General features: G+C 35.6%; 1 protein-coding gene and 1 pseudogene across 1 annotated transcript; one reads left to right on the forward strand and one right to left on the reverse strand.

Moving 5' to 3' along the window:
• Positions 1-5,697: 5,697 nt before the first annotated feature.
• LOC103944534 (glutamate receptor 3.7) lies at positions 5,698-10,551 on the reverse strand. The gene is given in 7 exon segments (XM_009355002.3): positions 5,698-6,229; positions 6,399-6,805; positions 7,062-7,093; positions 7,253-7,530; positions 7,753-8,564; positions 8,567-9,097; positions 9,834-10,551. Coding segments are annotated over 7 exon segments (2,730 nt in total). The 5' UTR covers positions 10,090-10,551; the 3' UTR covers positions 5,698-5,815.
• A 733-nt stretch (positions 10,552-11,284) lies between these two features.
• LOC103944533 lies at positions 11,285-19,531 on the forward strand (annotated as a pseudogene).
• Positions 19,532-23,668: the final 4,137 nt, after the last annotated feature.

Raw genomic sequence — 23,668 nt, forward strand, 5'->3', positions numbered from 1 at the left:
TGATCTGTTATTATAGGATACAAAAGTGTCAATTTCAGACACGACATGTTTTACGATGTGTATTTAACTAACACATTTAAAAGTGAATAATGCTGTTCAACTAATATATATTATTAAGATGATAACTTTTCATATTTATCATAAATAGTATGTATATCTTATCATGTGTATTAATCAACTTGTGGGCTGACAAACATACTCGCACGTATATCTTATCATGTCCAAGATATATATATATATATAAGTAAATCTGAATAAGACTTATTGCCCCTTATTACAAGTATGGTAGTGAATACTTAATACAATCACCTATTGACGGATATACTCGTTTTTTAGATGTCACTACAACATATATGGCTGTTATTGGTGAATATACAAAGTACATGAATGTAGGCAAGTCCCTTGAAAGGGAAGTTTTATACTTTTACTTTTTGTTGGGTGGGAAAATCTGGCCATGTGCAAAGCAAAATGACTGCCGATAACAGCAGCCAAAAAGGCATAACACCACAGCATCAACAACAATGGAGATATCAGAATTCAGGATACTGCATGTTAAATTATTCCTTCTTGAACAATTAATCGTGTTAGAATGGAAACCCATCTGTCTCAACAATGTTTCTGACAAAACCATTTGGCAAAATTCAAAGTTGCTAGTAAAATTCCATAATCCAAGAAAATTTTAGACCTAATTACAAAATACGCCCTTGAGGCTTGTGGTTGTGAACAAAAATGACGAGTTACTAACGTGTGAGTACTTCATGTAGTAAAGTGAAAAAAATAAAAGCGTCATGTCTTTTTGTGAAAATGGCATTAAGCCTCAGAGTGTATTTTGTAATCAACTCAAATGTTCAGAAAACTATTTCTCAATGAAAGATTAGAGGAAAAGTGATATATACATGCTATTTTAATGTGTTTGTAATATGGTAAATGATCAGAATTCTCAAGTTGAACTAACATAAGCAAAGCTTGTTCTTTCAGGTACCGTTTGGTACGTGGGACGAGATGGAATTGAGTGGGACGAGGCGTTCCGTCTCACGTTTGGTGCGCCTAAAACAGGTGGAAGGCGCTGTTCCACTGGACGAGTTTTGGATGAATTTTCGTTCCGGCTCACCCCCTTGGAACGACTTGTTCCACATTCGTGGAACACAAAATTATAACATTTTAAGACAAAAATGCCCCTCTCCCATTGTCTCTTTCCTTATATCTCAACCTCTCCGTCTCCTTCTTCTTCCTCCTCGCTTCCATCCGAGCCCTAGTTTTCCACGACATCTTTCAATATTCAGAACATGGGGAAGCCATCCAAAGGCAAGAAATCTAAGAATTTGGGGAAGGGAATGGTAACCCCCATCCAAATTGCCTTCATCATCGACTGATACCTCTGCGACAACAACTACTTGGTAACCCGCTCTCTTTTCAAAATCGAAGCTTCGTCCCTCATTGCCAAATCGCCAATTCGAGAGGTACCCACTTGATTTTTTCCCAACGATTTGTTCGAAATCGGTTTGAAAGATTTCTTATTTGTCTGATTTGGGATTTGCGTTTTTCTGTTTATTGCAAGCGCCGAAGAGTTTGCTGAGCGTGATGAACAACCGGCTGTGGCAGAAGCCCTACAGTCTCTGTACCTTCGGCTGTGGCTCTGCAGTCATTCAATCTTTTGGTTCCATTTCGTCCAATGCGTACCAAACGCAGAGCTGAACAACCATCATGTTCCATCCTGCGTGTACCAAACATACACTAAACCTCTATTCTGTCCCGTCTAGTCCATCCTATTCCGTTCCGTCCCGTCCTGTCTGTGTATCAAACAGTACCTCATGATCTAAGTATTTATCAGCTAACATGACCTTAAGTACTGTCACCCTGACCTGAGGTCAATAAAGCTGCCCATGACCTGAGACCATCGGGAACTCCACGAGCTTGATGACAAAGATGAAGAGAGATTGTTTGCGCGCTGCTCCTTGTAGCGTACAAATGGTGTATCATTCTTAGCAGAAAGATTACAAGCGTAGCGAGAGTGAAGGCGCCACATTTAATTGTTAAATTTAATTCAATTATTTAAATTGAGTGATCAAAGATTGTTAAATCACACTTAATGATCAAATTTGTATCATCACTTATCGTCTATAGATACTTAAGAAAAATTAAACCGTGTACTCTATATAGGCCATGTGATCACAACCTCGGGCATGTCCAAAATATAGGTTGCATTTTTCACTTGTTTGTTTCTCCAATGAATTCAAGCCCCCAAAACTTGGACAATTGTATTTATCCACAATTTCTAACATGTGGTTAGCTTAGCTCTGCCTTGATGAATACTCAAATTGTTGGTTATTGGGAAAGAGGAAAATAGAAAAGGCAATTTAAGGCAAGCTGTTTTGTGCATTCAATTCTTGGGGAGCCGCTGTCCATACCAATTTCGGGGTCTTAGTTTTTTTTACTGTCTTGTGTAGGTTTAAAGAGTAAGGTTACTATTGTAGTTCGACGATCAAATTTTATGTGTAGTTGGACTAGTTTAATCTATTATTAGTCTTTTATTAAAATAATATAAAAAGAATCCTTTCCTTCATTGACACGGGAAGTAGGACCTTTAATCTGGTACCAAGGTAGAACAGAAGAAAATGGCCACTAGATAGAGGGTATTAAATTTGTGAACAACCATGCAAGGGGTGGGGCACACTAGACGGTGTAAGCGACAAATACACTACTTTATTTAATTAATGTGAGTAAGGAGATTTTGGCCTTGGTGCAATAGGACGGACACATCACTATATCTTAATGACCTAGTCACAAGTATAACTAATAGGGAGATTCAAACTTGTTGCAAGAAAACAAATATATTGCTCTAACAAACTAACAAAACCCAATTTTGTGCGGGACAATATAATTTTGTACTTTGATTTTAGTTATGGCAAATATAAAAAGAGTTCTTGCATCTACCAAAGTTTTGGAAAACAACTACAAAGACTAGGCTCTAATGCCACCTCCTCCACTAAGTCGTTGATTAGATTAGACTGTATGATGACAACAAATAAAATATTGAATGGGAATTAAAAAAAAATCTTAGTTTAAAAAAATCAAAATAGGGTAGTGCTTTAGACACATTTATTTTTACTTCTTACACATATTTTTTAATTTTCAATCGTCGGCTTAAATAAATTAAAGATGATCGTAGAAAAAAGAAATTAACAAGAGTATATATGAAATAAAAATGAATGCGTAAATAACATTATCCTCAAAACATCTATCATGCACACACTCTTCTCTAAAGTTTAAAACATAACAAAAACCAATCCTTGATAAGCTTATTTGAAGAATCTCCCAACAGAACGGAAGGGAGTGACAAAAACCCTAGGCAAAAATGAATTTATGGCAAACCTTTAAGCAAAGCATGATTAATTAAGGTGAATAATCAGTATTTTCCAGACAATCTTCCATAAAAAAGAAGCCAACGTGTAGCATGTGTTCCACTCACACTACTTGTGTTATTTTTTGGGTTTTTGCTATTATTTTGTTCACACGACACTTGGTCATATTTTCTACGAATTTGAAAGGTCGTTGGCTGCACAGTTGCCACCTCAAAGTGCAACAAAATTACAAAATATCTGAGACTAAGCCAAGTAATTCCCCTTCTTTTCTCCACAACGGACACAAACGTTCTTTTCTCCACAAGAAACAAAAACATCAACATAACTCGACCTGAAATCACCCACCTCTTTCAACATTGGTTTAATAAGTCACAGGCGTGACTACTTTGTGTCACTGTCACAAGAGAAACTTGTATGATGCTTGGCGCTTCCACTGCAGATATATTTTTTATTGTTAAGAGATCTAGCCTTGCAAGGTCATTGTGACATTCTAAGCTAATAATATAATGTTACATATTTAAAGTGTTTCATATGATTTCACATCATTGATTTGAGACATCGCTATTTTAAAATTCTTATTTAGCTTGTTAAGAGAATAACTTACGTAAAAAAGTCAGATAAAATTTTTAAATAAAAATATCTCAAACTAATCACGTGAAACCACGAACTTAAAACACATGATATCATGTTATTGGTTCAGATTAGTATAATAACTTTCCAGATGTGTAGGTAAGTTGTTCTCTGTTGAGACCATCTCCAACTTTTAGGAATAGAACTTAAAAATTTAAGCTAGAAAATTTTAAGCCATAACCTATAAACTGTTTTTCTTCTTCAACCTTTATAGCTTAAAATTTTAGTCCAAAATTATTAAATAATAATTTTAGCTTTTTTTTTTTTTGGGGTAACTTTTTTTAAAATAAAATTTATGTAGATTCCCTTAATTTATTTTTATGAACATTTTAATCTAAAAAATATTTAAATTTCGATAAGTAATTAAAAATCATACAAATATATAGGTATTTATAAAGTTTGATTTACATAATTTTTTTAAAATATTTTAGACAACTGATTTAATTTTGGGCCGTCAAATCTGTTTTTTAACCATTAGTTTTGATCTCATTTGATCGTAACCGTTAGATTATAAGTAAAAAACAAAAAACAAAAAAGGTTTGAAATATGATAGTTTTATAGATCCAAAATAATTTAAGCCAAACTTAAATTCTAAGGGAAGTTTAGCTCAGAAATATATTTTCTCTTTAGTTTTATTTTAGGCCAATAGTTAAAAGATGATACAGAAGGCTTTTAAAAACCATATTTTAAACTTTATCCTATAAATTGGATATGGTCTACCAGATATTTTCCAGATCTGTGGACAACAAGAATCAAAATATGTAGTTGGACAAGTCAAACACGACAACAGTATCCAACTTCAGTAAATGTAAAGGTGATTGGTAACTTTTCAGCTGTGTGTATGCCAAAAAGCATATTGCCACGTCTGCACCAACCAAAGCCATTCTTAAACTGATATGTAGTTATAGAATACAAAAGTGTCAATCACGACATGTTTCACGATGTGTATTTAACTAACTCATTGAAAAGCGATTAACGCTTTTCAACTAATACACATTACTAAGATGTTAACTTTTCATATTTATCGTAAATAATACGTATATCTTATTATGTGTATTAATCAATTTGTAGGCTAACAGAAACACAATAAATATATATATATATATATATATATATATATTGGTGAATATTTAATACAATCACCCATTGATGGACATACTTGTTTTTAGATGTCATTACAACATATATAACCGTTATTGACGAATACACAAAGTACATGAATGTATATAGCCTAGTCCCGTGAAAGGGAAGTTTTATGCTTTTACTTTTTGTTGGCCGGGAAAATCTAGCCATGTGCAAAGCAGAAATGACTGCCGATAACGGCAGCAATAAAGGCATAACACCACAGCATCAACAACAGTGGCGACATCAGAATCCAGGATACTGCATGTTAAATTATTCCTTCTTGAACGATGAACCTTATTAGAACGGAAACCCATCTCTCTTAACAATGTTTCTGACAAAACCAATTGGCAAAATTCAAAGTTGCCAGTAAAATTCCATAAGCCAAGAAAATTTTAGACCTAATTACAAAATACGCCCCTGAGGTTTAGTTGTGAAAAAAAATGACTTGAGTTATTAACGTGTGAGTACTTCTTGTAGTAAAGTGAAAAAAATAAAAACATCCTGTCCTTTTTGAAAACGACACCAAGTCTCAGGGTGTATTTTATAATTAACTCAAATGTTCAGAAAACTTTCTCAAAGATTAGGGGAAAAGTGATATATACATGCCATTTTAATATGTGTTGTAATATAGTAAATGATCAGAATTCTAAAGTTGAACTAACATAAGCAAGCTTGTTCTTTCATGATCTAAGTATTTATCAGCTAACATGACCTTGGGTACTGTCACCCTGAGTGTACATTTTTTTTATTGCTTCTTCCTTCTCGTCGATGAAGCCAACAAAGTTCATGACTTGAGACCATCGAGAACTCCAGGAGCTTGATGACAAAGGTGAAGAGAGATGGTTTGCGCGCTGCTTCTTGTAGCGGACAAATTGGTGTATAACTCTTAGCAGAAAGATTACAAGCGCAGCGAGAGTGAAGGCGCCACATAATAGGTATAGACCCCAGAAGCTCATCAAGTGGAGTTGATCAGACTCGTCGGACTTCTTGTCACTGAGACAACCCATCTTGCAGAACCATTTCTCATGAATCTTCTGAAGTGTTCCACTCTCCGAAAGTTTCAAGATTGCAGAGGAAATGTCAATAGCAAGGGGAGAATCTCTTGGAAAGGCCTAATTCATATAGTGAATAAAAATAAGAAAAGGCCATAACACAATACTCAGTAAACAAAACTTATAGAGAATAATCATAAACAATAATCATTTTAGAATTCAGATGTTCGTTTAAGTGAGCAACTACACCAGAAACGTAATATCTAATGTGAAAGACACAGGTACTTACAAATCCCCATCCGCTCCTCGTAAATGTGTCACCAATAATTCCGAAATCAGTTTGACTTGAAAGAAATAATTCAACATAAGTAAGCTCATCTATAATAGCTGCCACCCCTCCATCGTCCGGCCCTTTTCGCAGTGCAGTTTCATACTCCTCTGGGGAGCCTAGTGGAACAAGTCTCGACTTATGAATGTAGAGGCTATCAGTCAGATAGCTATAAGCAAATGACCCTACTTGGTAGCCTATACGCCAATTGCTTGCAATCAAACTATCAATTCCAGTGATGGGTATCGAAAGCTGCTGAACTGTAAGGATTGAAGTCAAGCTTGCAGTATAGCTTGATATGATCACCATCAATAGGAAAAGCCATATCACCATCACCATTCGCCCAAGCGGGCTCACAGTTTCTTCTTCTGTGATTGATAAGAAAGTAAATAGTTTACTAAAATGTGATTTGAAGGGGATGGTCGAACAGGATCAGTGCAGGCTAATTTTCTTCATTCTTTCAATAAGAATATGAACTAACAAGGAAACGGTTACATACTGCTAATCTATTTAAAATATGCAACTGGAAAACTAGTAATCTAACAGACGTGAACTTCACAAGCTAACTTGTAGGATTCATGTTAATAAGAACTATTAGACAGCAGAGCCCAAATATTTGCTTACGAGTTTTCTTAAATAGGGTTGAAAAGCTGAACCTGCAATATGAAAGGATCGAATGATGTCAGAACCACATGATCGGTTTAGTTAAAAGAAGTACATAATAATATCTATTTGCAGTAATGATATCGTACTCAAGATATTAATCTTCGAGAAGAATTGCAATGAACTCCATTTACAAAATACAGAAAACTTACGTAAAGATTGTAGCGAGCTGCCTCTTAGGGGGACCCCGAAAATCTCTGTTGACTCGATGCTCAAGAACCCACATTACCACAGCAATTAGCACAAAGAAAGATGCAGTCACGCACCACATCTCCAATGAAAATGGTTTGAGAAACACCCAAGCATTTGACTTTGAATTGTCAATAGGTGCCACTATCACTAGCCCGGTGATAACATAGGGCTGAGAAAAATCCACAATCATTGTCCGGTTTTTCACAATTGCAATGTCCCCAACAGCTGCATCAAACACCTGGTGCAAAATGTCAATTAGAAGATAAGATAGATACCATGGGCACACCACTTCTATTTAAAGTTTCAGAACTTGACATTGTATTCTTCAGAGTTATTTGCATGTGTTGACTCCTATTCACATCATGTTTCCATGTTTGGCAAGTAATATCACCCCAAAAACCAGTCACATTTTAAGTTTTCTTTGGATTGACCAAATCTAAACTGTGTAAAGTTTACTTACGTTTTCTGCAACCATCTTCACAAGCTCACCATAATCGGGATTGGACCGGCCATCACCAAAAGGTTCAAATCTGTAAGGAACAGCATACGGGACTAACTTCAGTGCTTCATTGAACACATCAATGCAGTATCCTTCGATTTTATGGCTGTTGTTCCGTTCTGTAACAAAATCAACAAAGCTTGCTCTTTTTGGAACTCCAATTCTCAATGGTTTTTCATTATCTGCAATCTCCCAACCGCGTGGCCTTTCTGTATTTCCACCAGGCCATGTGACATTGTCAAGCTTCTGATCCAGTGGAGAATAGCTACTTCTTCCCCTATTTAGAGTTTCCGGGGGAGAAACTGAAAAACCTGAATAATAAGTCCAAAAACCAACCGTACGAATTTTCATCTGATCAAAATTAATGATATCATAAATGCCACTCGCACGGCTTCTGTCTTTATCAAATTCAACGTGACCAGTTAAACCACTCATATGTGTCTCCAATAACTTCTCACGAAGAAGAGATCCACCATCAAAGACTTTAAGCTTGCCCAGCTGAATTTGAGATGGTCTTATGTCAAGTAATTTATCAAGGACAGAGAATGAGATATTTCTGTTTTCATTGATAAAATTTTCAATCGAATGTGCAACAACCCAAACTGTGTCATAAGCATAAAGTCCATAGACATTTAACTCAGAACTTGCTAAACCGTCTTGCTGCATTTTTTTCCACCTAGACATAAATGCACGCTTTCTACTGGACTCTGGGATATGCTTACGTAAAGTAACTACACCTTGAAGGGCAGTGAGTGAAGTTCTGTTCATTGAGAGAATGAATCTACTGTAGTAGAAAGCCAATCTGTTGCAAACCACACATAATTGCTTGTCATCATATTAAGTTCTTTGGCGACAGTAAAGATTCTCAACCTAGGATCGGGATCAACATGAACAATATAGACACGAGGGCCAAGAAATCTGGATTTATTGAGCAAATCAGCAATGTCATTTAAATTATAATGGACAGGCAAAGCCAAGTTATGAGAAATCCTTGACATTGTTTTGTCAAGTTCATCATGTAAAGCAGATATTCCATTCCTCCCATAATCGTCATCCACAAAGACAGCAATAACCTCTTTCCACCCATAAAAATCAATCAAACCAGCCATAGCAGCCATTTGGTGAGCATCGCTTTGTGTAGTTCGGAGAAAGAATGGGAATTGGAGAGCAGAAAGAGTAGGATCAGTGGCAGCATATGAGACAAGAGGTACTTTGAGACCATTAGCAATTTCAGAGATCATATAAGCCATTGAAGAGGTCTGTGGTCCAATTATGGCTACTATACTTTTGTCAAGCACCTGAAAAGCTGCTCCCAAAAAGTGAGCCATTAAGAAATGTGGGTTACATTGATTGCAATTCAGAGTGAAGTTCAATATCAAACATCCCAAGAGAGGATACGAAGTGCAACATATGGAAATATTAAAAGGAAATTAACTTTAAAACTAGACGCGGTGCCATTGAAAATGTATATGAAAGACAAGAAAAGAGCTCATGAAGGGCTAATAGTGGTGAAAGAAATCTTAAACTAATCAGAGCAGGGGTGAGAAAATTAGCGATTGATTCCACGTGTTTTGGAACTTCAAATCTACAACAAATACAAGAGGTTTCCACATAATATGGAGTCATAGCAACCTGAGAATATCCTAAATATCGTCTTACAACTCACAAGCGCTTTTGAAGTACCAAGGAACTCTAGACTCAATTATTAAGATGTACTACAAGAACACTAGCGATGAACTACTCAATCATTGCAAAACTACCACTAAAACACTATAAAGCACTAAACAAATGACTTTCCAATGACACCTTTCAAGGAATCACTTGAAAGTTCCCTCAAATGGATTGCATAAAGTCATTTTCAAAACCCTCCATCCAAATTTTGTTCTACATTCCTAACAAATTTGAATGTCCCTCGTCCGAATGCACCATAACAGTTGCTAAAATCAAAATTTCACCCTAGAAAAGAACAACCACTACAGCTATAAACTGGAACAAGTAATGATATTCACACGCAGAAGCAACAATACCGATCAATTAAGTACCTTCAACGGATCCCAAGAACACATTAGAATTTGTATTCTCCTTAAGCAACCTCAGCTCCGTCCCACTGAGTATACTTGGATCTGCATTAACATCAGAGAGTGCAGCTTCCATGGCTGTCTTTGCAACTCTACCAATAACCGAGTTAAAACTAAAAATTGCTCCAATATTCACCACAGAAGGCTTCTGGCAGTAAAAACAGCTAGTGAGGAAAACCCATATCAGAAATTGCAGTGGCAAAACTACAGCACCCCTCATTTTTTTTTTCCCTCTGCAGCAATTCCTCACAGTAAAGTCTCAAACTTTTCTAACACCCATGTTTCAAAAGCTTCATATAATCAGTAAATATGGCATGAAAACACAGGATATTCAGCAAACTTTGGATAAAGATTGAGGAGGAAAGCTTTATTGCTTGATCAGCGAACTACCCAGTTGAGAGCACTCATTGGTGAACTGAAAAACCATAGAAAGTTGGTAAATTTCACCTACAAATTATTGATTTCCAGAGAAATTTTCAGTTCAACTTCACAGAACTGAATTTTTTTTTAAGTCCAACTGTTGAACAGTTGAAGGAAGGAATTTGTGGTGGTTGAATGATTGAATTTGGCAGTGCAAGCGAGGATGATGTTGGACAACATGAAAAAAAAGAATCACACTTGGATGGAAGAAGCACCAGGTCCACTTCCAATGTAATATTCTCAAAGCTCATTATTTTTCTCAGGTTTTGGGTCTTTTATGGCCATGGAATTTTGAGAGCCTCACATCACCTAGTGGAGTACGTGAAGGATAACAAGATCCCACCTGGCAAGAAAATAGGATAGTTGACAGTGATATCCTATATAGGCCAACATGATTCTCTCGTATTCTTTTGGTGAAGACATCGTGTTCGTTCATCATAAATTATGTGATTAGTTTTTATCAGGTACTATTTGTGTTTGATTTTAAATAAAAATATTTAAAATGATTTTTGACTGCACAATGTACGATGAACGGATACGATTCATAGATCTCTGAAATCCTTACCAAAAGAATCCGACGAGAATTCAAATCCCTATATAGGAGGTTTCTTATCAACATTTAGTGTTTTTTTATGACTTTCACACATCCTTTATTCTTTTACATTTTTCTTCTTTTCTAAGAGTGCGAGGAGAGAAAATAGAATCAGTGTAGGTTTTTTTTCAATTTTCGATCCTCGAAATAAATAAATTGAAAAAAATCAATTAACAAAAATCAATATAAACGTAGCTGCATAAGCACATTGACCAATTGTCCACTCACCTTATTTCACTTTAAAATGTTTTACCAACAAGAAAAATGAAAATTTTATTAGAAAATGCTTTTGTCTTTTGGGCTCCTACATGGATCTTATAAGTTGTGCTTGGCTTGGGAAATCCCAAGTTTGGAGGGTAGTTTGGTAATTTTAGCAAGTGGGTGGGAACTGGATAACAAAAGCTTCATCCTTTCTTTTCAATCTTGATTGTCCAGAGAAGCAGAATACAAAAAGCTCAGCAGCTGATGCTCTCATGCTCTTGAAAACAATGGCCTCTTCACTCACCTCATCTTTCCAAACCAGGTCAGCTCGCAATTTACTTTTACTTTTTCTATGCCGCTCTCTAATTCAAGCATTTGTTTTCTGTTCCTTCTCTTTTGGGTGAAAATTACTTGTAATAATTTGTAAAGTTTGAATCTTTCTGACAATTTGAAGCATTTTTCAAGAAGATTAAAATAATGGGTTGTGGGAATCGCAGGATTTTATTATATTTTCAGGTGATTATTTTATTAAGTAGAAAACTGTTTTTGTGACATCCCACATCGTCCAGGGGAGTGATCCTTGAATGTATATTCCTATCCCTACCTAGCACGAGGCCTTTTGGGAGCTCATCGGCTTTGGGTTTCGTAGGAACTCCGAAGTTAAGTGAGTAGCGCGCGAGAACATTCCCAAGATGGGTGACTCATCGAGAAGTTCTCGTGTGAGTTCCCAGAAACAAAACCGTGAGGGCGTGGTCGGGGCCCAAAGCGGACAATATCGTGCTACGGTGGTGGAGCGGGTCCGGAAAGTGGTCCCGCCTGGGCCGGGATATGACAGTTTTAAGCATAAAAAAAATGCACATCCGTAGAATTAATCTAGAGGTAGAAGACGATGGCCTGTATTGTAACCCTACCTTAGTTTCACATTCAAACGGTGCCGTTTCAATTTCATGGCCAACCACTGGCCCCATTACACCCCACATATGGAAAGGTATCAAATTTATAAAGAAAATTAATGAAAAAAGTTTGAAAATTTTGAATTTTAACGATAAGAACAAAATAAACGGTAAAATGAATAGTACTAGTATCAACTTTTTAGTGTAAAAATGTGTTTTTCGTTAAATTAAACAGTATCGTAAGTTTTTTCGTTCAAACTCCCAATTTATAATGTAGGCAACAAAGGCAAAGCTGACGTAGGACAACGGCCTAATGATATTTAAATGAGATGTCTCAGATTTGATTTTCTCTAAAAATGAAATTAAACTACATTATTACTAGCTAATTTTGAGCTTAACCCATTCTTCATCCTTTTTAATGTAAATAATATCATATTTTAGTGCATTTGCCTCAGCTGAGGGCAGTGTTGGTTTCTTAGGTCTCAAATTTGGGGAAAGGTCCAAACTTGAACCGGATTCATGAGTTTTTCAGACACCCAATGGAACATAAGAAACTAATGTTTGCACTGTGTTATGTTTTTGAAGTTTTGTTACTTTGTTCTTGGGTTTCAAATTTTGGAAAAGGTCCAAACTGGAAATGGATTCATGAGTTTTTCTGAAACCCAGGGGATCATAACGAATTAGTGGTTGGATTGTGTTGCTATGTTTTGAAGTTTCCGTTACTGTTCTCCAGTGTTTGGAGAAGGCCGAAACTTTCACGAATTTCAGAAAACCCAATGGAACATAAGAACTTAGTTTTTAAATTGTTTTGTTATGTTTTTGAAGTTAACATTAGAGTGGATTATTTCTGGTTTAGTGAAGATCCTTTTTGCTATCATGTTTCAGCAATTTGCGGTCTGCTTTTTTGGGCGAGAGAAACGGATTCTTTGTTTGTAGCGTATCTGTATCTCATGTCAGGTTTTTGAAGAAGACAATAGAGTGTAAGGAATCGCGAATTGGAAAGCAGCCAATTGAAGTACCATCCAATGTGACAATCACTTTGGAAGGACAGGCTTTGGTAGTAAAGGGACCATTGGGGCAGCTTTCACTAACTTATCCGCGAAGTGCTGGTTCAGAAGGAGGATTCTGGGGCTCTAAGGGTCAGAAAGACAGTAGAGACTAGTGTAAGAACAACCCAAGTTCATATGAGCATGCTTTGCTAGGTCACGATCAAACGTAATGAGAAAAGCTTACCTGGTGCAGCCATGGTGGTTGTTAATCGTACACAAGAGCTCTGAAGAAGACATGGTTAGTTACACAAGGAATCCTTCTACTCACTCAAGACCTTTCTATTCTTATAGTGATAGAACCCTGTGTCGAAGAATGTCTTCTTGGTGAGCAGGGAACTCCTACATGTATAGAAACAACTGCCAACTCCCATCTATCATGGGTGAGTTGGTTATTGTCCCGTTGTATCAAGTTCAGTGGAAAAAGGGTTAGGGGAAGGCAGTTGCATCCCAAACATTTCGAATGTGTTTCCTGAATTATAGGACGTTAGGTTTCCATGTATCAAACTCTTATTGAAGTTGTATTATCCACATGTAATTCCACCTTTATCACAAGTAGTTAAGTTCATATAAGATTCTTACATTCTCCCATATGGACGCTAACTAATTGTGGTTTTGAAATTTCATGTACTACATAACTTCATTCCTTAGTGATCACTTGAGTTCTACGTAGCTAGCATCTATACACATTGACCAGTAATCATTTGGAGTTTGAATCTCAGGAAATAATGCATACAATAATGTTGCATTCACTCTGAAACCACAATCCACAAATTCATACCGTATAATGCTAATGATGACATACATTTATACACATTCTAAACACGTTTCTTGATGCATACCCATTTCATTCCCATTTATCCAGTTTACCTTTATTGATTGAAAGTGGTTTGCCATCTTCAATCACTAGATTCCTTTTCCATTTTCCTGCATAATAAAACTCAATCAAATGTTCTTTGGAACAAAGATCAGACATTTTATTGCAAGTCATAAATTAAAACCTCATACATTTAGCAATGACAAACTTAAAGCAAGTAAACTGAGCAAAAGTAAAACATACGTTAGATTGTTACTCCCACACTTCAATGGAACCCAAGTTGTCATGCACTCTAGAACCACAAGTATTTAAACCCAAACTGTTTGATGTTTCCTTATACCATAAATGGATTTATCGTGCCTTTATTTAATCATACAAAACCCAGGTTTCTTCATGTATCGTCTTTGGATAGACACACCTCAAACAACATATTTCAATCTGCTATCTTTACGAATCAAAGATATAATAATGATGAAGTATCGCAACATTATCAAGCACTGAAATTGATTAATGTGTACAATACATTCATTGCATTTAGTTGACAGAATAAGAAACATGATTCAACAAGAGCAACATGAACACAAATACTTATGCATGTCAAAATGTCAATCTCACTCCCATATTTCCACTATTTGATATGTAACCTTATTGTATAAAGATTAAGAAAACAACCAAGATTTCAAGCCTTTGGACAAGAAAACAGTCAACTTAATTTTCTTACAAAAGTTATACCCTGAAAACATCTCAAACCATTTATACATTCCTCTCACATGAAACAACATCAAAATATGATATAAACATATTCGATCCTTTATCAAACTCCAATGAGTTTGCCTAATGCTTCCAATTAAGCCTCAATTCTGCCTTATGCAGATAATCTAGTTATTTAGTGAATAACCATGACATGCAATTTTATGTAACACCTTTGGGCAAGTGACATAAAATATCAGTTATGCAATCTTAATCACACATCCTTACTTGTATAGCTATTTCACAAAAATTTCAAGTTACAACTCAAATCATGTCTTTGGACAAGGGAACAAAGTCGGCTTAAAACTTTTATAAAATACTATACACTGTATCACAGTTCAAGCCATTCACTATTTCTCTCTTTTGAAAGATTGGTCTCATGTAATGAACTGTCATCACAAAATTCAATTAAGGATCCCTTGAACAAAATTTCTTAATAATTCCCACTTTGGTGAAGATTTATTTAAACATTTGTTCAAGTATAGAGATTATTAGTGTTGATATCTTGTATAAAACTTTAGCATTTCAATTTGATTGTAGAAATCATTCAAATGTCGAATGAAAAATCAATTTTCTACATAAGTAAAATCTAATTATAGATTATTTTCACATATATCAGGTTCAACCTTGCAACCTACCAGCCATATTCAAGTTCAACATAAATCCCAATCTCCACTCCCCTTTGCTTTAACATACATACACAACATCGAGTTCAAACTAAAATGAAAAGGTTTTGATGTGTTTACGCGCTTGCTTACCAATTAAATCATGCTCACATTTCATATGCACAATAAAATATATTGCTTTACCACATCAATGCTAGAGTGAGATTTAGAATATATGTGTACAATCATTTTTAGACATATTAGAATAAGACAACAAAAACTTACTAAGCTACCAATGACTATTGCCAATACATATTTAGATATCAATATGTATTATAATGCAGTCAAGAAGACATTACCTGTATGCAAAGAGTGCAACATCAAACAACACAAATTTATGTTACACCTTTGGGCAAAAAGCATAAACTGTCAAATATGCATTATGCATGATACAAATACCGAAACAAATTTAAAGTTTTGTTTACAAGCTCCCATTGATCAGAGTGCTCCACCATTGTCAAGCTTTTGTTTAGCTTGAATGGAATGCTTATAATACCAAGCTCATTCGGTCTGAATCTTTCATCAGTCCACAATATTTCAATATATCGCATGTATATATTTGTACATATACACAATAACTGAAATAAAACTTCAACCATTAACATGGTAAAATTCACGAGCACAGAAGTCCATGCTTTATTTAAAGCATAAGGCAAAATAAAATGAAAGACCAACCCTTACTTTCATATAGTAGCTACGTCAAATGATTCAACCACACCCATGTTTGCAGCATGATTCTTGAATACCCCTACTGCCAGACTCGTCAACCAAGCTCATCAACTTTTGGCTTCATCAACTCAATACACTTTTTACTCCCACACAACAGCACCAATTCCAAGACACAATTCATGGAAACAGCCCACGGGTACAAGGCAGCTGAAGAATTCACATGTTGGTAATCGCAAGCCAGCTTTGATCACTCAAAGCTGCATCCATCTATCTTGTAGCTGTATATGATTGCATACGCAAATGGAGGTGTGAAATAGTCGAGAAATACCTGGCCAGTTCAAGACAGCAACGCCCTTCAACCAATGGCCTGTGTTCAACTAACCACTTTACAAATGCAAATATCCCAGAAAAATAGAGAACTTACAAACATTAATCGAAGAATTATAGTGCCCAGGATCAAAATATAATCAACGACAATAGTAATTAAAAGAATCAAATTTGTTTAACATTCCACCAAATACAATGTTCAAATTCACAAATCAAACCACTCAAAATATTCCCTCCTAAGCTTAATAATAAATGGACTCCAAAATCCAGAGTGATCAGATCAACTTTGGAGCTTTTATCGAAAGCAGTTAAAGTCCGATGATTTCTCTCAATAACGATTCTAATCAATGATATACTTTATGTGTGTTCTCCTAGTAAAGACCATAATCAAAATCTCAAATAAACATTGATATAAGATCACCCCCTGAAGGAACCTTCCAGTTCAAAATTTAATGAAGATTCAAAGACAATGATTCCATATTAACGTCACACGACAAATGTACCGTGGTAGTGACTTTAACTCAAAAAACATGAAATTCACTTTCGACTCGAAAAAGGTTTATCAATTATGAGAACCACAACTCCAAGATCGAAATAAAATCAACACTTGGCACCATAAACCCAGAAAACATCAAAAACCCTCAAAAGGGTTTATAGAAAAGAATGAGGTGTATGTTCTCAGCCATATATTACGTAAATTAGCAGTGATAAATCTCAAGGTTGAGGATACGTTTGATATCACGGTCTGTTGTTTGAAGAAGAGTTCTTTTCAGAGAAAAATTGAGGTTCTGTTACAAGTTTATGCATATTGGTTGCAACATGAATATCAAATAGATATCGAGAAACTAATTTCAATCGAATACCGGATTTCAAACAGATACCAATCATTGTTTGTGAAATTGAAGCAACCATGACTACCAATTGTAGAATGACAACAGCACAATGCTTACAGTGGTCTAATCTCCAAACCATATATTCCTTTTCTTGCAATGAATACAACTTTGGCAGCAGCATATGGCATTAGAACAATTAATCATGCTATAGAAAAACTACAGCAATCATCATACGAATATTATATGTGCATAAAGCATTAGGATTTCTTATTAATTCATCGGACCTAGGGCTTACTAACATGGCTCTGATATCAAATGTAAGAACAACCCAAGTTCATATTAGCATGCTTTGCTAGGTCACAATCAAATGTAATGAGAGAAGCTTACCTGGTGCAGCCATGGTGGCTGTTAATCGTACACAATAGCTCTAAAGAAGACATGGTTAGTTACACAAGGAATTCTTCTACTTAGGGGTGGGTTCGGTTCCGTTCGGTTTTTTGCAAAAACCGGAAACCGAACCGAAATTACTGTTCGGTTCGGTTCGGTTCGGTTTTCTATCGGTTTGTGTTCGGTTCGGTTTGTATTCAGTTCGGTTTTCTCGGTTCGGTTTCGGCCCGGTTCGGTTTTTTTTTTTTTTTTTTTTTTTTTTGCTTTTTTCCCCAAGTAGCTTAAAAAAAGTATATGAAAACAACTTGCATCCATTTTGTAATAAGTCCTATTTCAACATAATCGTCAAGACTCAAAATAAGCATTCCAAATTTCTAATATAATCATAGTCTCAACTCAAAGACAATGAAAATAAATATTCAATTCAAAGTTTAATTATAATCAAGTGTTCCAAAGTCCAAAGTTAAATAAACATCAAAGTTTAAATCTTCCAAAAGTCCAAACTTAAAATAAACATCAAAGTTTAAATCTTCCAAAAGTCCAAACTTAAAATAAACATCAAAGTTCAAGTATTCCACATCTAAAAGACTAAAATAAACATTCCAAATTTCAACTTTCAAGTGCCCCACAATGAGAGTGATCCACGTACTTTTTCAACGACAATTTGATTGCTAACGCTTGGGTGGCCTAGGGGGCAACATATCACCTTTTTTTGAACTTCCACTTGCCATTTCTACATAGAAATAATAAAAGAAAAGATACTAATTAAAATGTTATTTAAAATAATCTAACAAAATCAAATGCAATAAAGGTTTAAGGGTTTTGTTAAAAAGATTAAAAAATTAAAAATAACCACACAAATCCTGGAGGCATGAGGGTTCGAACCCATACCTCCAGCTTGTAAAGTTTCATTGAAACCAACTTGGCAACAGGTTTTGTTTTGTTATGATTGTATGACTAAACTATTTATAAATATTCAAAAAAATTATATATATATCGGTTCGGTTCGGTTTCCGAGCCTCAAAAACCGAAACCGAACTGGTCAGATTCGGTTTGGTTCGGTTTGACAATTTCGGTTCGGTTTTTTTCGGCCTCGGTCCGGTTCGGTTGTCGGTTTTTTTCAGTTTTCGGTTTTTTGAACCCACCCCTACTTCTACTCACTCAAGACCTTTGTATTCTTATGGTGATAGAACCCTGTGTTGAAGAATGTCTTCTTGGTGAGCAGGGAACTCCTACATGTATAGAAACAACGGCTGCCAACTCTCATCTATCATGGGTGAGTTGGTTATTGTCCCGTTGTATCAAGTTCAGTGGAAAAAAGGTTAGTGGATGGCAGTTGCATCCCAAACCTTCCAAATGTGTTTCTTGAATTATAGGACGTTAGTTTTCCACGTATCAAACTCTTATTGAAGTTGTATTATCCACATGTAATTCCACCTTTATCACAAGTATTTAAGTCCACAAAGGATTCTTACAACTAGAAGGACCAATCAAATGCATGGCCTTTTCGGGTACATTTCTTCCATCTTCAGCCATGTACTTTAAACAATAATCCAGCCTTATTCTTTATGGTTTGTTCCTTATGTGCCTGTTTGAATAATTTGCTTAGGACGCTTACGGACAACATGGTGGTGGGGGTGTCAAAAGGATTTGATAAGAGGTTGCAACTGGTAGGCGTCGGATACCGAGCTACTTTAGAAGGAAAGATCTTGGTACTAAGTCTTGGATTCTCCCATCCGGTTAGGATGGATATCCCTGATGTCATACAAGTCAAGGTCGAAGAAAACACCAGAACCGTTGTTAGCGGATATGACCAGAGTGCTATCGGTCCGTTTGCTGCGTCGATCAGGAAATGGAGACGTCCCCGGAACCGTACAAAGGTAAGGGTGTGAAATATGCTGATGAAATCATAAGAAGGAAGGAGGGAAAAGCAGGGAAGAAGAAGTAATAGCCTTGGATTGTTTCATTTTTGTATTCACATTCCTGCTTGTCAAATGTGTCAGAATTATCGATTGTACTTGCATTACCACGAGCAATTCCAGTATCTGTATTTTCACATTAAGGTAGATGCTGAAAAGTTGACCTGGCAAACGGATCGAATTTAAACAAATCCATTCGAATCCAAGCCGTTAAGGAAAAGTATAGTCAATAGCTTAAAAAATGAAAGAAAATATATTTATTTTGTTTCTTCTCACAAACACGACCCTTTTTAATTGCTCTGACCGTTAATGCTCAATCCAAACATTAAACTTTCGTGTGTGTTCATGTCGTAGCATCAGGTCGTGCATAATTTTGTCATATCGTAACAGAAGTTATCATAAAGCAGCAGTGAGTGGTAGAATCCTAGAAGATAATAATGATTAAATTGTTTTACAGTACATATTGTTTTGTATATTAAATCAAATCATAATCACACCCAAAAATGAATGTTCCTTCTTTCACAACTGTTTTCTCACTACTTGAGTGGCTTCTTCACATCCCATTTATTCAGCCTTTTCTTTGCCTCTTCCACCTGCAATTCAATTCAAATGTATGTTTTCATATTAATAACGATTATATTAAAAAAAAAAATTTAAATCACTTATAATGTTAATAAATCATGCAAGATAAATCCCAAAAATAATTATAATAAAAAATTTTGAAGTCAAAGAAAAGTGGCACTCAAATCTGATACCTCTTTGTTCCAGTCAGTCCGAATGGTCACCCACAGTAGGATGAGTGTTTGCACCAATGTGCCCCCCACCATTCCTAACCATATTCCCTACAAAATCATCGTACATAATTGTTATAGTCATCATCATTTGTATGATACTTTTTTCAATTACATTAGTGCATCATATGATATGAAACTTAAATATTAGTAAAAACTCGCATCATGCGATTAGATTAGTTTAGTAACGAGAACCACGAAATTATTTTTTATTTTTATTTTTTGTACCTTGGCGCTGAGCTTGAAGTAAAACCCTAAAAGCGCACCAAATGGTACTCCAACCACGTAATAACATCCAACATTCACATACGCAACAAAAGCTTGCCATCCACACCCAACAGCAACACTTGGATTCGTGCATTTACATTAGTTAGCATATGTTTCATTTAACGTAGGCACGTTCATGAACGAATGCTCCAATTTATATATACCGGACAAAACTGGCTGCACTCCGTTAAGGAGGAGGGTGAGGGCGAGAAGCGGGAGATCAGATACTGCAGCAGCCACGGCTTCACCTTCGGTAAAGGCGTAGCTCAACTTATGACGCAGTAAAAGAACAACTACGGCTGCGAAGATTGACATAATGAAAGAGACTACAGTCACCACCACAACTGAAAATGCTGTAGACTTTGGATGTCCAGCTCCAAGCTCATTACTCACTCTCACACTTCTTGAGGTAAATCTTGAAAAGTAAAAGTAAGTTTAAATAATTCCATATTCTCTACATAAAAAAGTTTTGTGACCTATCAATATTTATGTATAGGACCCTTCGTAAGAGGAATTCGAATCCACTATAGCTGGAGCGGGAGATATCGACAATCATATTCTAACTGTGTCGGGTTATCAACATATCGTTCATATTATTGATACTTCCGATAATTGATTGTACAGCTTTTGATATCATTTCAAAATGTTTATCGATATGGATTCAGCTCCGGCTATAGTGAAGCGGGATCCCCTTCATCAGGTGCATGTATGTAATATATATGAATATGGCACTGACCTTGCAGCTGCATTTAGCCCAACTGAATGCAAACCTCATATGTCAAACTTAATTAAGGACACAAAATTAGGCTTCTATGTAGAGATGGTGGTTGGTTTTGATAAACTAGCACGGAGAGAGCATGACATGACGGTTGCAATTGTAAAGAATTATTGTATTGTTGTCCCACGCTTGGTGCTCTAAATAGAAGAGGGATTGGAACATTAAATAAAATGTCCCACACATTAGACAAAATAAATCCCCTCTCCAAGGTAGATGGCTCTAGTCTCTATGCAACTAGATTTAACTTATTCATAGTCGTGTCATGATTCGCCCACTAAATGGGACCAAACAATATTGGTTTCAATCTAGTCTAAATCATGTAATGGATGATCACGAAAAGAGGCCATTGTGTATTAGGATATGACTCTAGGCAACTGCATTTAACCTAATATCAATTATGTCGCAACCATGCCTGTTACTCTCAAGTTTTCTAATTTCTTACTATTCTCATTATCGTTCCGTAAACATATCATACTGAATTCAACCTAGTCTCAATCATGTCATAATTCGCTCACTAAATGAGGCCGTTACACAGCCTTCATGCGATGGTGAGGTCCATGCTGAGAAAACTAGTAATTTAGTTTCTCTCTCGCTCGCTCACTCCCCTCTACCTCTCATTTGGTTTGCTCATATAGTGATTTGGTCTTCTGTTTCTTCAGTGCAATCGGGCTTTGTACCTTTGCTGATGTCTGTGCCGGTTGGCCGGGCGGGCTTCCTTCAATGGGGTACGCTTCTGTTATTTTGTTATATGTTCTTTTGCCGTTCATTCACTCAAAATTCCAAAAACAAATATACAAGTAAAATAGTAGGTCAAATTCATTAATGTTATCTTAACTTATGTTTAATAGATTTATATTGTTGCATGTTTCTTTTTCTTTTTAATTTTGGCATGTTTGATTATTTGAATTTTTACTGTTTGTTTTGTTAATTGTAGATTTACAGTGTTTGATTGATTTCGGTGAGGGTGAGTTGTTATGTCTTCCTTTATTTATTCATGTTGTTTTATGAATGATTTCATGTTCAATATCTAATTTCACTAACTCTTTGGGTGTATTTTTCACAGTGGTTGTTCAGCTATTTTTTCTGTTATCGGTGCTTATCACCTGTTTGAGAAAAGGTATTAAATTGGCCTTTTTTTTAAGATTATTTATATGTTTTAAATGTTTTTTGGTTTGTCATGTGTGTAAGAATGTGAAATAAACTATCTAAGGTCTTCAATTTCAATATAGCAGTAGCAGCTGCAGGAACTACAACAGTAGCAGCTGTAGGGATTCTAGATGGATGAAGATGAGTGAGGTTATATTGAAGTCAGACCCGTAAGCAATTTACTCATATATACTGTATATATTGTATGGAATAAGAGATGTTAATTTTCATAGAATTTTTGTTCATTTTTTGTTTTGGTATTGTATTTACACAGAAGCGCATATGTTTCGCTATTCAAGCCATATGGCCAACCACTCTCTAGCATCAAAGTGGACCAGTGAGTATTACCAAACTATATCAAATCAAATAATATGAACAACTCATCTTCTTTTCAACATATTTTTCCGACATATTTTTTTTCATGTATCAATTATTATTTTCCCAAAATTTGAACCCAAGAAACTAAATGTATTACAAAAACAGATCTTTTATGTATTGTGAGTTCAGCAAAAACTTCAAACTCAGTTTTCTCTTCTGGGGTTTTATTAATTTGTATGAATTTAAATTTCTTTTGATCTTTTATTTGCAGTCGCTTTCAAACTTTCAGCTCTAAAAGCCATTAAATAAGGAAAGCTAAAACTATGACTTAAAAGGTAATTAGAATTATACTACCCAATTTTTAATCAATAACTAATTTGTCTAATGAAAAATACCATCATGCATATTTTGGTTATAGAGGCTCTTTTCTATTTGTTTTTTATTTCGTGGATTGTAAACATTAGAAGGCTAAGCCTCTGACAACAGCTTCCCTAAGACACGTTTTTGAGAAGGTAAAAGAGAGGGATACTTTATGTTCTGTTTCTTTTGTGTGTTCTTTTAAAATTTAAGGTTGTGTGAATTGCAAATGCCAATAATCATGCGGAATCAAGAAGCATTGCTCATCTAATTGTGGAATTAGAATCTAATCTTGAGGTTGTAATTATGACAGTTAAAGTGAAACAAATGTGGTCCAACATTGATCCAAAACATGACTTGCTGCTTTACCACTTTTGTAATTTCGATAATCTTGCAAAGAATTTCTCTGAGATTTTTATAGTGCTTTTTTTTTTTTTTTTGGTGGGTAAGAGAATGGAAGAGTATTTTCCGTGTTGCCAACAGTTCAACATAGTAACTAATACTCATGCATATATCCGTCAATGAAAATACTTTCCATTTTTAACTTATCCTTGGTGTAACATCCCACATCGCCCAGGGGAGTGATCCTTAAATGTATATTCTCATCCTTACTTAGCACGAGG

The sequence above is a fragment of a genome, unplaced genomic scaffold (assembly GCF_019419815.1).
Source record: "Pyrus x bretschneideri cultivar Hongxiangsu unplaced genomic scaffold, Pyrus_bretschneideri_v1 Contig12, whole genome shotgun sequence".
In the NCBI taxonomy this organism is placed as follows: Eukaryota; Viridiplantae; Streptophyta; class Magnoliopsida; order Rosales; family Rosaceae; genus Pyrus; species Pyrus x bretschneideri.